Raw genomic sequence first — 17,393 nt, 5'->3', positions numbered from 1 at the left:
AAACACACTTAGTTCATGGTTTGCAGTAAAACAATCAGTTTTCCGACTAATTTGTTGACTTAGAGACGTCAGGGTTAATTAACCTCTAAGTCCTATCGAGGGGACTGATTGATTACCTCGAATTATCCAAGTTTAGAGTCATCCGAGGTAAAATTGTATTGGAGTAAGGGGAGTTTTGCTGGGACTTTGTAATTAGTTCGACTAATCCGAGTTCGACACATCGAGGTTCAACTGTACTGAATAAATCATATGCTGTACTTTTAGTGTTACATTACACAAAAATATTGTTATGCTTATTTTTTTTATACATATGAAACATCTGTTGTTAAAAGGAATATAATTTTATCATATTTATATGATTTACTGTTAAACAGACAATTTACTTTTTCAGCCTGGAAGATCTATTGCACAAGCAACAGAAAATGAGGTAATGCAAACATCAAACCTGTCTTAGCAACAAAATGTTTTCATCTATAACATGTCTTTAAAGACCATGTAGGCATTTTATGTGACATTAACCTGTACAAAAAGAACACCTGTTTTATATGACCAGGATGATCCCTAAGAATGTCATTTTAGACAGGTTTCCCTTTATCTTATAAATTCAAAGGTCCAAGGAGGCATATCTATTAAGGCCATTAAAATAATTTTTTTGGTTCTTAGAATATTTCTACCATTGACTAGGGCCATATATTTGTAATTTCTGTTATGTTTGCAAGAAAAATTAGTGTGTGTATCAAGTCCATATATCTACATGTACCATGTTTAGCCCTTTGTTTTTAATTGAACATTTGAAGTACAAAAAATCAAATAAGGGAAATTGGTCTTACAACATGTAAGAGAACGAAGTTGAATACATTGATATTTCTAAAAATGATTATGCCTTTTACAGTTTTACATATTAGCTAGGATTTATTTTTTTCATAAAGGTGTGATCTATAACAGCATTTTGATTCTGTCAAAGGTAGGGTACTAGTTAAGATGTTAACTCTTTGTTACTGATTGCATATACTAATGTTATCCATTTACAAATGTAGGTTACTAGGTTACGTGCTCAGGTTATCTTCCTGTCAAACTTTCATTCTAAAGTCATAGGTTAAATTCATATTGATAACTGTTATGAGAATTTTGTCCTATATAAGAAAAAGGTGAAAGGTTAGAAGTGCAAAGTATTAAGTCAAGACAGAAGTTTCATTGATGAAAGATCTAGTATAAAAATGTAACCCAAATCACAATATTTTATTAAAAGAGAGTCTCTAATGTGACATGTAGTTAAGAAACAGTTTTGTTTTCATTAGGTGTGTGTGCATGTACATGTATGATTATAAATTTTCTTATTTTTCTGTGAGTTGGTGGATGAGTTTTTAACTAGTCAGAGAATTACGATGGCTCCACAGACATTCCATATGGGAGGACTCCTCCAGGAAATGAGGGAGATTGAAGAGTCAGAAATCAATTATATGCCTGAGAGGGGTAAGGACCTGTAGCAAGGTTTTGACACTTACTACTATTACAATAGGACTAACAAAAATTACCAGTGTTTCCGCTAATCCTAACAACCCTAATTTTGTCTGCCTACCTTAAAGTTATTTGCCATTTTTTTACAAGCAATATTAAAATCTGAAAGTACCTCCAACATAAACCAGTCAAATCATATGGAAAAAAATTTGACTGCCTTCAACCCCAGTTTTTAAGAGTATGTTAGTAGAAACGCATGTATTTTTTTTTAGGCCTTACTCATTTCCCAAAGTTCAATGCTGGAGCAAGCATTGATTTTAGATGTTTATTTTCTAAAACAGCGTTTTAATAAAATTTACAATATGTACTACTGGGCATGTGGACTAGTGTAATCTTCAGTGGCAGTGGCCATATGATATGAGCTTATTTATTGTCCAAATAATCTTACTTTATCATCAGGACAATTATAATAGTGAAGGGCTTGCAAACTATTCACTCTGCATGCTCTGTGCACAAGTGCTCCTAAATAGCCTGTGTCAAACCCTTAATACCTTAAAATTCACTGACCATTTATTTAGTATTAAATTTGCTTAAAAGACAAAGATGATAAGAAACCACAGAATGCTTTATATACTCTCTAAAAGCTAAAAAATGAAATAAGGATGATTTTATTAACTTATGTATCTACCTATGTGTGAAAACACTTAAATTTAAGGGGAAAATTTAATTAATTCATACACATGTATGGTACATGCATTGTGAATTTACATGTGCTTTTTTCAGTTATTATGCATTAACATGTGTAATGTGGAGCACATAGTAGTAATGACCCTTTTGAATTCAAATATTGGAATTTTGGATATTAATGAATAAGAGATAAACTTAGTATTATATTTTATCAACTTATTATTTTGTACAAAGCACCAGCAATAGCAGAATTAGCCACCTCAGATTCCTGGGCTGAAGAATTCTTGACATCAGAGGCAGACCAACCGCCAGATAAATGGTCTAGTGAATTCTTGTCTGACAAACCTCAACAGGCAGTTGTTCCTGTCAAGTGGGCTGAGGAATATTTAGACCATACAGAAATTCATTCTAGACCTTGGTACTATAATATAGTTATTGACCACAACTCTTTTGTTTTTGTTGATGTAGGTTAAAAAAAAACTTATTCATCATGATCATGATGTTATCATGGTTATAATATACTTGATAAAGTTGTTAAACTATTACAGCTTAAAAAAAGTAGAGAAATACAGGGTTAGCACAGGTGCTTAAAATCCTTGAAAGTACTTGAAAACAAAAAGTCAAAAATAAAGGACTTGAAAGTACTTTAATTTCAAAAGAGGTCCTTAAAAGTCCTTGAGACTCTGATATCCTTTCAGATTAATATAAAAGTGTTGTTTTATTGCAGAAAAGAACATTTTCTGACCATCAGACATCAGACTTTTTGATAATGTATAAAGATTATAATATATCAGCATTCAGTGTGTTTCCCTATTCTGAAAATAGTACTGTTTCCATGAAACTGGCACGTAGTATTTTAGTTCTTTTTTTATCCCCGGACTTAAATGTTACATGGACCCTTTTTTTGAATTGTAAATATTGCCTTAGACTATAAATGCTTTGAAAGCTGAGAAGTAATTTACCTTTCAAATATGTAATGTGTAAGAAAACATGCCAAAAAAATGCACCTAGAAGCCATCATGATTTGATAATCAGGGTCCTTGAAAATCTTAAAGATTGTCCTTAAAAGTCCTTGAATTTTATGGTAAAAAATGTGTATGAAACCTTGAAATATGAATTACATTTACAAATTAAAAACAAAAATAACACGAAGAAGTTTGTGATAAAGATATACATGTAATTGACTGATTGTTTCCTTGATCAACACAATAGTGTGAGAATGGAAGTTACTGTCTAGAAACCAATCAAGTACATGCTATTGTCAATGTAAGCAGTAACCCTTGCCTACTCAAAATGGTGGAAAAAGTTGAAAAAAATGTGCCCAGTCAATTTCACTCTTTAAGAACAATGAAATAATGTAAATGTATAAATTTTTCCAGTTGCTAAATTTTCGGGGATTCTGTCAAGTCAAGTTATTTGGGGAATCAATTTTTCACGGTTTAAAAAAATGATTAGTGTTAAAATCAATTTCGCAAGTGCTGTTCAGTTAATAAATTATAGTATGTGCTATTACTCATGTATGGAAATAAAACCACAGTGATATAATTTAAGGGGAAATACTTGCTAAATGCCAGTTGATATTCAATTTTGCTTGTAGAAATTGTTACCACTTGATAAAATTTTCTAGTGGAGTTCTGTACATCATCATACAGGCATAGTTCAGAAATAACCAAAGAAACTTGAACTTAGCAAGTGTAAATTTTAAGTACTTGCTAAATTTAGCTAGTGAAAAAAATTCTGAAATTCAATCCCAGAACCATAAAAAAACACAATATCATGAAATACTACAGAGAAACTTGTCTGAACCAGAAATTAATTGGAAGTCCCTTTAGGTCAGTTTAAATCTATTTTGAATCTTGGCAAACCCAACACCTGTCTAAACTGAACCAATTGTGGGGTCCAAATAGATGTGGTTTAGACAGATTTCACAGTATCAGGAGTGCTGCAAGAAAGAACTCTAAAACTGCAACATTAAGTACCAGTTTCTTTGTTCTTTTTACCAAATTAATTATTGACTGTATATCAAGTTCATGGCTAGTGCATCATATTTCAGGGAGGAAGAATTTAAGGAATTAGATGACACCAAGTGGGTAGATGAGTTCTCATCGGACAAGGAGAAGAGTCAAGAGCTGTCAGATACTGCCAAAGAGTTACTGGGATCTGTTAACGATCCTAAATTTAGTAATTCAGAGGTAATGTCAATATACTTAATAGAAAGGTCTTCCCCTCCCTGCTCTTTGAATCCCGTCTAAAGAGGAACTATCTCTATTTTTTTAGCATTTTGATTTTTGATTTAGCAGTAAATTATACCTCCACTTTCAGATTGGGAGGTATTTTGTGATGTGGTTGTTGTTTATCCTTCCATTCGTACTTCCAATACAGGGAGTTGTCTCCTTCTCTTATTCGTTACTCCCTGTCACTAATTGACAGAATTTTATGAACATTTCATAGAATATTTATTTGATATTGAAGATGTACACATCCTATTTTATATTTTGATATGAATTGTTTTGGTCCCACATAGCAAATTTGGACTTTGTCATTCCCTGACAATGAGGATTAGTAATAATCAAGTGAACATTGCTTTTTTACCCACTCAATAAGTTGAATTATTTGTAAAGGAATGTATCATTTCAATAGGAACAGAAAGGTATAAACATTTATGTACATGTACATGTATATTGAGGTCTACATTTAAGTGTTAACTATCCTGGTTAATACATGTATCTTGGAATCAATATTGAAGTTTGTGACTAGTTTTATATGTTAAACAAGTCATTTATAGTTCTCCCATCAGCAGATTGCCTGTTTCATAGTTAAATTAATTTTCATTTCTATGTTGACTTTTAATGATGGTTAAAAAGGGTATATCCAAATACAGATTTCCATTTTTCTCTTTTATTCAGATAACTTTACAACATACATGTACCTATTAGCATGGAATCTTTCTGTTATTTAGAGTAATGGTATTAGTTATGGGCAATGGCTTTCATTTTGTTTAGTTGTCTATGTGCTCTTTTTCTGTTGCTTTGGGATTTTTTTTTCGGCGAGATGTTATGTAATACCCTCCGAAAAGTTGCTTGGTTGTCTGTACTCCAACAGCTTCCTGATGATAATCTGAGAAGATATTCAAACTTTTAGTAGTTATTGAGTATCACAAAATACAGTTCAGCTGTGAATTTCAGTTTGATTGAATTTTTGACACAAAAGTTATTGTATTTTTCTTAAGTTTTTTTAACCCCCCAATTTTTGATGAACTGGAGTTATCTGTCTTTGAATACTAAAGACTTTTAGTTTGACCCAATGTTTCTATGTGTTTACTTGAAATTAAGCATGTGTCCATTGTTATTGAATACAACACAACATGCACAATGTGACAGGGTATCATTTAATGCTCCATTAGATTCCTTATTCTTAAGGAAGAAATTCTGTATAAAGAATGAAATGTAGCAAATATTTATAACATACTGTTATCAGGGAAGGATTTAAAGATATTAAAGGGGAAAAAAGGGGGAAAAACGGTCAAAGGCTGAAATGCTTTGTAGAAGAAAATTTATGGATACATGTATGATAAAATTAGAATTCCAAGAGAAATTTACAATTTGTTTCGTCTTAGTTAAAATGGCTATGATCAATATACTCCTTGTACAGACATAACCAAAATATTCGATCATTTTACTATGTTAAACTTGTGCTTCCATACTGGGTCACTTCTACACTGTAGGGAGTAAAGGGTCATATTTTTGTCAACAGTTTATGAAGTTTGTGAAGAGAATTGGGGATGGAGAAATTACAATCGAGAATAATGATGTTATCGAGTTATCTCCACAGGAACAGGCAGACAATTGGGCCCAGGAATTTGCCTTTAATCAGGTATAAACCAAAGTGTGATGCACGGTAGCACTGTAGTGTGGTTGTGATAATAGTAGTGTGTAGTAATTATATTTCAATGTTTTTAGTAGTGCATTTACATTTTTTTATACATGTAGTCATTATTCATGTCTATCTAGGTATATATATATTTATCATACCAGTTATAATCAACATTCTTAGGTTAAATCTTTTAAAAAAGTTTGTCTGGCTGTCTGCTCTTCTCTGAATGTGGGATATTTGTTATAAATGAAATCTTGCTGTTTTTTCAAAATGTTTTTTTCAATGGTACATGTATAATATGTAATGGAAAGTTAAGTGTATAAAAAGATTTGTCATCTAACATAACATGTAGAATTAGTTTTAGTTGTTGTCCTCTAATGTAGATTAGTCTAATTAGGTTTTGTTTTCCTGTATCTTATCTTTTGCAGTGCTTCTAGGCCTAATATTTGGAAATAGGGCTTCCCTGTGTTATCTGTGTACATGTTTATGCACTTAACTCAAATATTCTGAATTTATTTCATTGCAGTGAGTAAAGTTTCTTAATGTCTTATTACATGTATAATGGTTCATCTGTCAGTTTGAGTCACATTTATACATGTACAAACTATGATCTTTTGTTGTGTAAGGAACTGCACAAAATCTTGACATTATATCATTGCCATTATAGAGTTTGTCTTTATCATCCTAGCAGAGATAGTGTGGATTCGGTTGTTTCCTGAGATACATTGTAATACATTTTATTGATGAATCAAGAGACTCAAGTTACCACCACTTACAAGGATCGTCTTCTTATTCCCATCATACAACACAGTTTATAGAATAATCAAACCATCAACCATATCATTTCTCATCCACAATGGTTTGTTAAAAAAACATAATCTTTTTCATTCCAGGATGGCAAATCATTGGTTGAACAATGGGAAGATGAGTATGCACAGATGACTGGAGATCAGAATGTCACTGAAGAAGATTTCTGGGAAAAGTTACAAAAACATTGGGAAGATGTTGATAAGTATGTTCTTAAAAAATATGTATCTTTGCTTTTAGTGATTACAGAAAAAAGCTATAGGTGAAAAAAAATATATGGTATGAATAGCTTAGTATTGTTTGAATGCCTTTACAAACTTTTTGCCGTGATATTGCCTTTTGTTACTTAGACATTTTTTGTTTTGACAATTGCATGGAGTTTTTGTCTATCAGTTCCCTGATTTTGTTACTCCCCTTTATTAGTACATGTAATCTAGATTCAGATTTGGATTTGTACAATGTCCCTTCATTTTTCTGTCTAATGTGTATGTTCCATTTGGTAGAATTTAAAGACTTGATAACATGAAGTTTATTTTAAGTATAAAAAATGCTCACCAAATTCTTATCAAACTTAAGACAACTGTTGTTCATCATATAAATAGCAGTCTTTTGAAGAATCATGCAAAATTCTGTAAAATGTGATACACCTAAAAATAAAGCTACATATTTTTATTTTTTTCCTTAAGTTGCTTTATAGATTTATATGATGAAAGGTATAATTATTCATTCCAATATGTCTGCTCTTATGAGATAATCGAAATTGAAAATCCAATAGTTTCTATTGTATTTTTGTGTCATTTACAGAGTTATCTCCCTTAATTTTGAATTCCACAGTACATTTTATATAACTTTTATCTCCTAAGAACAAGGGTTACATGTTAATTTCTGTTAACTATAAAATTTTTAACAAAATATATGTAGGCTTTCATACCATGAATCACATTTTGCATGATTCTTATATGGAGTGCTACTTAACACATGTTGTGTTTGAATATTGTGTTCATTGCATTTACTTCTCAGGAATTATGGCCCTTTTTCAATTTAAATGTTTATAGAACAATGATTTTCAGATGCTTTTTGTCTATTTATCTTTTAGAACTACAAATGATGGTCATCCATGGTTGACCGAGTTTGAACAGACAGATCCATTTAAGGTATAATATGTTTATGAAATTTAACATTCTTTTAATGTATTTATTAAAGTCATAGAGTAGATTTTAGATAAAAGGGCAAAAATTGAGATGAAATTGACTACTAATTGAATGAAGAACAAACTATGTCAACATTGAAATTCAAATGCAATTCTGAATTAAGTGTTTTTCAAAAGAATTAAAAGATCTTGAAAATTAGGTTTGTCCTCTAGTTAATGCATGTTGTAAAACACATAAAATTTGGTTATCTTTTGGGCACATATTATTGAACTTTTATTTTTCTGAATGGTAATTTTACATGTCCTGGGTAATAGGACAACCTTTAATGTCAGCCTATTATAACCTTGCTTTTTTTTATTTAAAGAAAAGGATAAAGTCTTTAAAATTTTTAAACAGCAAGTTAGGAGCTCACAATTATAAGTCACAAACAGACAGTATATATATTATGTTCTAGGATTCCCCTTTCCTGTCAACCGGGGCAAATGCAATTTCTGTGTGGGAATGATGATAATTATGCCCCACTTTCCCTTTGGAAAGTGGAATGCTTGAATTGTTAGAAGAATTTGTTAATTTTGGAAAGCTAACTTCAAGTGTGAGAAAGTTAATTTTCTTAGGAAACCTAAAATTTAGAAAAATCCTAGAACACTACATGTATCCGTAGTAGTAACTCCATTTTCATGGTATGTGCATTTTGAATGACCTGTCTTAATTACAATGGTTACAATTTAAACATGTTTTTTTTTCAATTTCTTTTAATGGTTTTAATGTGAACAGATACTTTTTGATGAAGTAAGATATGAAATAAATTAAGTTTGAATGAAGATGCTTGGATTCAGTCAAGATGCTTTCGGTTAAGGCATGGTATTATTTGTTTGGACATGCTTTATTCTGCTCAGTAGTTAGAACAAGGAAATAGCTCTGCGTTTTGGAACATTTAGTGCATCCAATAATTTTAAAAGTATATTTGTGCATGTCTACAGAGTGGTGCAGTAAAGGTATGAAATTAGATATAACCTCTCAAATGTGAGACAACTTGTATCAAGGACAACCCGGACCAGTATAGTATGACCTGTTCCAAGACAATTTGTCCCAGTTTTTAAAAAAAAAAAACTGTGACTAATATTGATACAGCTTGGACTAGTGTACACCCCCAAAAATTAGAATTTATCTTTTAAGCATGAAAATGCTCATCACTAGTAATTGATTCCACAAAAAGTAATAAGTGTATAATTACTGGTAAGCAGTGATGTCATTACATGAAATAACATTGTGTCATTACTTACAACCAATTTTCCCACTAGAAACATTTTATAAAATTGCCTACTGGATTTATCCTGTTCTTATTTCTGACTCAGAGAATATTTTAGAAGATCAATATTAAATTTGAAAGACTTATATTCTGATTACTAAAGCAACTATCTGTAATATTTGCATATCATGAACTGAGATGAACTGTTGCAATACTGGTCCAAGTTATCTTCTGAATTGGCCTAAGACTTAAATACTGGTCCAAGTTATTTTCCGAATGGGTCTATGTATTAAATACTGGTCCAAGTTATCTTCGGAATTGTTCTATATTTTAAATACTGGTCCCAGTAATCCTGGCTGGAGCTGTTGTTGGTCCAAGTTGTCCTGCTACCATATATAATTCATTCCCAGATTCCATGCACTACCTGTCCATAAATTGATTTTCTTTATACATGAACTAGGTTCTGTATTCTGTACTGAAATGTAGGGTTTTAATGTTTCATGTTGGCAAATACAATTAATTATATCTTTGTTTACTTTTTACACTCCCTTCATTATAATTACAGACAAAAAACATTTTGTACTATTCATGTTGCATAGATTGTCTATCCTTTATAATTTGGACAATAGCTAAATAAATGTTAGCAAGCTTGTTAAACTATCAAGATTACACAAATAACCTAAAGCAAGTCTTGGTTAAAAGAGATTCAGTTTCTTTTATTAACTTGGTAAAATACAAAGTATGATATGGCAGGAAATGTTGGTGAAAATTTGATATTTGTTCAGTGGTTAAAAAGGCTAATAACTTTTAAATGAGTAAAGGGAAAATGATAGATCATACAACATATAACATGCATGCATACAGATTACAGAATGAGCTTTTAGTATTTTTTATAATATTTGGAAAATATCTGAACTCAGTTTTGCTCTTTAGAATATGAGTGGAAAGCAGTCCTGGATTTCGTACTAGGAAATTAGTGCCCAAATACTGCTATAAATGTGTAATAGAAACATATTTTGATGCATTCATGAAATGTGATTTACAAGTATGGGGGTATATTTTGATGCATTCATGAAATGTGACATACCTGTATGGGGGTATATCTTGATGCATTCATGAAATGTGACATACCTGTATGGGGGTATATTTTGATACATTCATGAAATGTGACTTACTTGTTTGGGGGTATAATTTGATGCATTCTTGAAATGTGACTTACCTGTATTGGGGTATATTTTTTATGCATTCATGAAATGTGACTTACCTGTTTGGGGGTATATTTTGATGCATTCATGAAATGTGACTTACCTGTATGGGGGTATATTTTGATGCATTCATGAAATGTGACATACCTGCATGGGGGTATATTTTGATGCATTCATGAAATGTGATTTACAAGTATGGGGGTATATTTTGATGCATTCATGAAATGTGACATACCTGTATGGGGGTATATCTTGATGCATTCATGAAATGTGACATACCTGTATGGGGGTATATCTTGATGCATTCATGAAATGTGACATACCTGTATGGGGGTATATTTTCATGCTTTCATGAAATGTGACTTACCTGTAGGGGGTATATTTTCATGCATTCATGAAATTTGACATACCTGCATGGGGGTATATTTTCATGCATTCATGAAATGTGACATACCTGTATGGGGGTATATTTTGATACATTAATGAAATGTGACATACCTGTATGGGGGTATATTTTGATTAACAAGATTGGGTTTTATTGTGTTTGTATTTGAAATAAAAATGCAGTATAACAAGTTTCATTGTAGGAATACAATTTCGAAGAAGAGAATCCTTTGATTAACCACGAGAATCCATTCCAAGCAGGTTTAGACAAGCTAAAGGAGGGAGATGTTCCGAATGCTGTCCTATTGTTTGAAGCTGCCGTACAGAAAGATGACAAGCATGCAGAGGTAGAGTCTCATTTTAAAGTTACTATAGCTCTTGTGGCAAGTGTTCAAACATTATAGATTTTGTCAGATTTAAAGATGAAAAATATAATGGTAGTAATTTGAGTTCTATTCTATCCAGATATCATATTTCCAATATTTTTTTATACATTCACAAAATAGGGCCCAGGAACAAACATTTCCCTAGCCATAAAATGAAACTTTTATGGATCTCTTTGAAATTGTACTGCATAATGTGGCCATGCCACAAAAGAAAGGATATGATTGATTTTGAGGGTTGTGACTTAAGCTGTTTAGGAATTAGGAGTTAAAAGGGCAAGAAACATGCATTTTTCTTATGTCTGGAAAATAAATTAAGTAAAGTGTATGGATCTCTTTTGAATTGAACTGCATGTGACCATGCCACCAAAGGAAATCTGGGCTTGATTTTTAGGATGGTTATTTATCCTGTGTTAAACATTTTTAAATTACAATCAAAATCCAGAGCAGTACAAAGCTTCAATATTGTATTCTCAACTGTTCTGGTTTGACCACCTACATCAAGTTGTGCCAAGCAAAACATTTGATTAACAATATTTCAACAATATGTTTTATTTTCCAGGCTTGGCAGTACCTTGGTACCACACAGGCAGAAAATGAGCAGGAACCTTCTGCTATAGCAGCACTGAAAAAGTATGTGTATCGGTATAGAGTGATCTCCCTGGGACAAGCATCATATTGCCCTGATGATGTATTTTTTGATAAGAATGCTATTTAAAAAGAACTTTCCATAGTATCCAATACAAATGTGATACTATAAATTTAGATACAAGATGCTATATTGAAGTTGAGGGGTTACCAGGTGATATCTGTAAATCTTAGGGAGAACACTGGTGCATAGTCAACTTAGATGTTAATACATAATTATATAGGGGTGTACCAATACCACACTGTCACAATTTGATCCTTATCACCGTTCTTGGCTTATGATATAATTTGTATCGCAATTTTTGCAGAAAGGTCACATTTGTATTAAATTAAATTTCAACAAATTATTAAAAAAAAAGAGACACAATTTGTCCCGTGTTAAGATTATTTCTAGCTTATATCAGTTTCATCAAACTTAAAGTGTTTTCTCATGTATCCAATTTCACAAGATGGGTCAAGTTTGTTATTCTTTCAACAGAGATTACCCTTATTTATAAGAAAATTCACTTTATTTTATGTAATCTTGTTGAATTTAAATCATAACGTTTATGTTCCAGATGTTTAGAATTGGCTCCTTCCAATTTGACAGCTCTGATGTCATTAGCGGTTAGCTATACCAATGAATCATTAGCTGGCCATGCTTGTCAAACATTGAGGTTGTGGTTAAAGAATAATCCTAAATACTCCCACCTGGTGCCAGGAGATGTGGCTCCAACATTACCTCCTTCATCATTCGTGTCCAGGTAAGATACTCTGGTCATGTGATCCCTACTGTCTTCATCGTCAGTGTCCAAGTAAGGTATTCTTGTCATGTGATCACTACCGTCTTCATCATCAGTGTCCATATAAGGTACTGTTTTCATGTTATTACTACTGTCTGTGTCAAGATAAGGTTAACTGGTCATGTGATCACTACCTCCTTCACATTATTCTCTAGGTAAAGAACTCACATAATCAGTACTCCTTCATCACTATGAGTACACTGGTCATAAGATCATCACTACATGTGTAATTTAATTATTTGTATCTAGGGAGGATACATTAATCATGTGATCAGATAACTGATTAGATTTACTGCTAGTTTCTACATTTCAAATCTCCCATTGTGTTTATTGTCTGTTTTACATATCTTGACCTACACTTAGAAATCGATGGTAAAGGAAAACTATTGACCAAACTTTACGACAAACGTGATGACTTTTCATTTAAAATTGTCAACTTTCCTTTCATCTGTGGCAACATCCCTTCGGCTCCTGCGTATGGAGTGTTCATATCACAACTCATACGTTATGCCAGAGCTTGCAGAAACTATGCAGACTTTTTGTATCGCGCTAGAACTCTAACAAATAGGCTTCTGGAACAGGGTTATGTTGCTACAAGATTGAAGTCATCACTACAGAAGTTTTATGGTCATCATCATGAACTCGTGGATCGTTATGATGTATCCATCAGCATCATGAAAACTGATTTATTCAAAGGGTCATAGTTTACCTTTCCTCATTTGTCTACCCAGACTTGACTTTTTATGAGCAACTTGGCGGGTGTTTCTAGAAAAGCAGAGGACGCTTACCCTACCGGTGCACCTGGTCCATGCTCCCAGTTTTTAGTGGAGTCCGAGTTGCTCATTTACTTTTGTTACTTTGTATGTATGATTTTAGTTACTTTACGTTCTTTGTTGTGTATGTCTGTTTTCCATGTCTGGTCTTTGTCCCTGGATTACATTCTTTTGATTACCGCTATAACCTTGGTTCCCTTGATTACTCTTACATGTATGGATCATTTATCTTCTAATAACTGATATGAAATCACACATAAACCAATGCAAGTTAATGTGAAATCATATCCATTGCTTTGTCATGCATTTGCTCCTTCATGGAAATTCCTAAATTTTCCACAATTACTTTGAGTGTTTCATGTGCTTAGTGAATTTTATGTTTCCTTTCTTTCACAGTTCAGATCATACAGATGTACAGAGTCTATTTATAGAAGCAGCTAGAATGTCTCCACAGGAAATTGATGCCGATGTCCAGGTATTACATGAATTAGCAATATTGTGGCAATATTGTGGGTGCCAGTTGGGAAGCAGGACATGCTTACTGTTTTGAAGCACTTGATGTTACTCCCAGTTTTTTGTCGAAGTTCATATTGCTAATGCCTTAGTTTTTCGTCGTGTTTCCCTTATCGCCAGTTTTTATGTGTTGTATTTTTTTTCGGTTTACTTTATTATGTATGTGGATCGTTTAGACCATGTTTTTTTTATTTTTACATATTTGAATCATCCCACTGCTGATGCTTCAGTATTTTTGATGATATTCAGCATTGATCATGAGTTCATGAAGAAAACTTTTTTATGGATAAAATACACACGAACATGGTATGGAAGTTTTTGATAAATTTCAAGGCTTTGTACTTTTGATGAACTATTGAACAAAAAGCAAATTAAGTAGCCACTTTTGAAACATAAAAATTCAAACAAAATACAAATTAAATACTTGATAAAAAGAAGACAAGGTGGCCCCAATTTTATGCTTTAAGGCCTTCATCAGGAGTTAATAGCACAAGATGGGAGGGGAAACACATCTGTCAACTCAGATGCAAGCATGCCAAATAACCCTGTATTTTATGTATTATTGCCCCTATCTCTACAATGCAAATGAGGATGTAGTAGGGACTTGGTATCAGTAAACCTGTGCCTTACTCTGTCATTTTTTTTTTTTGGTCTTTTCCTGTTGGAATGAACTTGAAAGTGAAATATTGTTTAAAATATTTTTTACTTTATTGGAGGGAACCAAATGTCATGAAATTTTGATATATTGTTACTTGTGGCTAGTGGAAGCTTGCTTTGAAAAAAAATGACACCACTGGCCTTTACTGTTCTACAAAAAAGGGGCCAAAGGAGTGAAATATGTATTTATTTAAAATTTGTGTAGACAGTTTATTTGACAATTTTTAATTTGTTTCTTATAAAATTCTGTGTTGAGAATATTTTAAAGATTTAAAAAAGCATTTAGCATTTTAAGTCCATAGGGGCTGAAGTGGGGCTATACCCTAAAATTCAACTTATTAACTTTTTGTACGAATTAAAAAAATGATTGAATTCTTTATGAAAATCTCTGCCTGCATTATTCAATCAGATTTCAGACATTTTTTACGGTTTTTGAGTTATTAGGAGTCAATGGCACTACACCCTAAAACAATCAACTTTTTAATTTCTGGTCCAATCATGAAAATTGTTTTTCATTGTATTCATCTGGAGGTCCATACCTGTATTTTTTAATCAGTATCTGAATATTTTTCTTTTTTTTTCTTTTTTTAGTAACAAGGGGTCAAAGTGATTAACTTACAGTACCTGAATTACTGCATCAGGTTTTCCATTTTGGCTGAGTTAATGGTGCAGGGCTAGCCATATTTGACTGAGGCCCAGCTAAAGTTATTTTGGAATCACCTTGCCTGTCCATCTATCCATCCGTCATTCTGTCCGCCTAAACTTCATTGCAATTATCTTATCTCACTCGTAATAGATGGATTTATTTAAAATTTGGTGTGTGGCAATAAATTGATGATTCATACATTTTAAGCAATTAATTTTGGTTGCTATTCCATATCAATTTCTAGTTTTGTTGGACTATCCCAGTTGTCGCTTTATGATCATGAGTGTTGGACTATCCCAGTTGTCGCTTTATGGTCATGAGTGTTGGACTATTCCATTTGTCGCTTTATGATCATGAGTGTTGGACTATCCCATTTGTCATTATATGATCATGAGTGTTGAACTATCCCATTTGTCGTTATATGAGTGATAGAGAAAATTTACATCACAAAAAAAATTGACTGTTTGAATTGATTTCAAAAGTACATGTATTATGTGGCTTTTTGTCCCCTTTCAGCAAATGCCAAAGGGGACTTAGGTTTGCACTCCATCCGTCAGTCTGTCAGTCCGTCAGTCACACTTGGTTTTCTGGACTTTTTTTTGTAATGCTTCATTCAATTGATTTCATATTTGGTATATAGTCTTACCATGACAAGTTACAAGTTAAGTATGAATGATGTTACTGTTGAACGATTTTTACAGAAGTCATGGCCCTTGGACATAGAAAATTTCATGAAATTTTATGTTTTCTGGAATTTTTTTTGTAATGCCTCATCCAATTGATTTCATATTTTGTATATAGTCTTATCATGACAAGTTACAAGTTAAGTTCGAATGATGTTACGGTTGAATGATTTTTACAGAAGTTGTGTCCCTTGGACATAGAAAATTTCATAAAATTTTATGTTTTCCAGACTTTTCTTTATAATGTCTCATCCAATTGATTTTATATTTGTTAGCTAGTCTTATATGACAAGTTACAAATTAAATTTAAATATTATTGTGGCAAAATGGTTTATATGAAACTTATGGCCCTTTTACATAGAAAATTACATAAAATTTTATGTTTCATCATTTTAATGCAAATTGCTGCTGTCATTGTAGAGTTATTTGCCCTTTAATTCATAATAACGAAGTTTTTTACAACTTTCCAGGTGATAGAAAGAGAATGTCTTTATGCAGCTTTCTGTAATGCAAAAATGTTATTATCTACTGTAAAATGAAGCTCAGGTTTGATTTTGATGGAATTTGCTTTTGCTGTTCAAGAGTTATTTTCTCTTGATTATTAAAAAATAACACCATCCATTGTTAGTTCACATATATAAAAAAAATCTCATAAAGGCAATGAGTTCAAAGGCCAAAAGGGGACACTGTATTGCATCAGCAATACTGTCAGAATGCTTGTTATAAATAGGGGATCTATTGTAAGTGATTTTGTGTGCCGTCCAATTTCAACTTCTGAATGAGTTGGGGTAAACTTATCAAGACTTCATATTTGATGGGTAATCAGTAACTGGCTATACTTTATATCCTTTTTTCATACTTTGACATTCAGTATTAATTGACAGCATTCAGTATTATTAAGCTTACATTCTACTGGTTGATAATATTATCTTGTTCTGTATTATAGAATGGATTAGGAGTATTATTTAACCTAAGTGGAGAGTATGATAAAGCTGTGGATTGTTTTAGTGCTGCGTTACAAGTCAAACCAAATGTAAGTCACATCTAGCAAACCAATCTTAAGTTAAAGCCCACAAACCAATGTAAGCCACATCTAACATACCAATTTTAAATTATAGATCACAAACCTAATGTAAGTCACATCTACCAAACCAATTTTAAATTGTAGATCACAAACCCAATGTAAGTCACATCTAACAAACACAAACCCAATGTAAGTCACATCTAACAAACCAATTTTAAATTATAGATCACAAACCTAATGTAAGTCACATCTAACAAACCAATCTTAAGTTATAGATGACAAACCAAATGTAATTTGCAGCCTTAATAAAACCAAATAAAAATCATATCTTACCAAATAAATGTAAGTCACATCTTACAAAATAAATTATGTCACAGATAACAAAACAAATGCAAGTAACAGCTTGCAAAACAAGTATTTAGTTACATCTTACCAACCAATGTAAGTCATGTCTTAGAAACTAAATGCAT

The 17,393-nt window shown here is 32.2% G+C and overlaps 1 protein-coding gene across 6 annotated transcripts in view; it reads left to right on the top strand.

The window, feature by feature from the left end:
* The window catches only part of LOC148601058 (peroxisomal targeting signal 1 receptor-like), a 28,812-nt gene that overhangs the window by 7,743 nt on the left and 3,676 nt on the right, over window positions 1-17,393 (top strand). For 2 of the 6 annotated variants that reach the window (XM_088556626.1, XM_088556627.1), the window contains exons 5-17: window positions 392-427; window positions 1,350-1,473; window positions 2,380-2,563; window positions 4,199-4,337; window positions 5,899-6,018; window positions 6,912-7,030; window positions 7,922-7,979; window positions 8,957-8,971; window positions 11,018-11,161; window positions 11,760-11,830; window positions 12,403-12,588; window positions 13,797-13,875; window positions 16,846-16,932. In XM_088556626.1, the coding sequence (XP_088412752.1) occupies window positions 392-427; window positions 1,350-1,473; window positions 2,380-2,563; window positions 4,199-4,337; window positions 5,899-6,018; window positions 6,912-7,030; window positions 7,922-7,979; window positions 8,957-8,971; window positions 11,018-11,161; window positions 11,760-11,830; window positions 12,403-12,588; window positions 13,797-13,875; window positions 16,846-16,932 (1,362 nt within the window). The remainder of the gene's footprint in view (window positions 1-391; window positions 428-1,349; window positions 1,474-2,379; window positions 2,564-4,198; window positions 4,338-5,898; window positions 6,019-6,911; window positions 7,031-7,921; window positions 7,980-8,956; window positions 8,972-11,017; window positions 11,162-11,759; window positions 11,831-12,402; window positions 12,589-13,796; window positions 13,876-16,845; window positions 16,933-17,393) is intronic. The other 4 variants (XM_088556629.1, XM_088556628.1, XM_088556631.1 and 1 more) reach the window with 4 other exon arrangements.

Source organism: Perna viridis, chromosome 12 (genome assembly GCF_037379345.1).
Source record: "Perna viridis isolate PV_CMFRI_1.1 ecotype Kerala chromosome 12, ASM3737934v1, whole genome shotgun sequence".
Classification (NCBI taxonomy): domain Eukaryota; kingdom Metazoa; phylum Mollusca; class Bivalvia; order Mytilida; family Mytilidae; genus Perna; species Perna viridis.
Note: the sequence above shows the minus strand (reverse complement) of the source record. Positions and strands in the feature narration are given on the sequence as shown.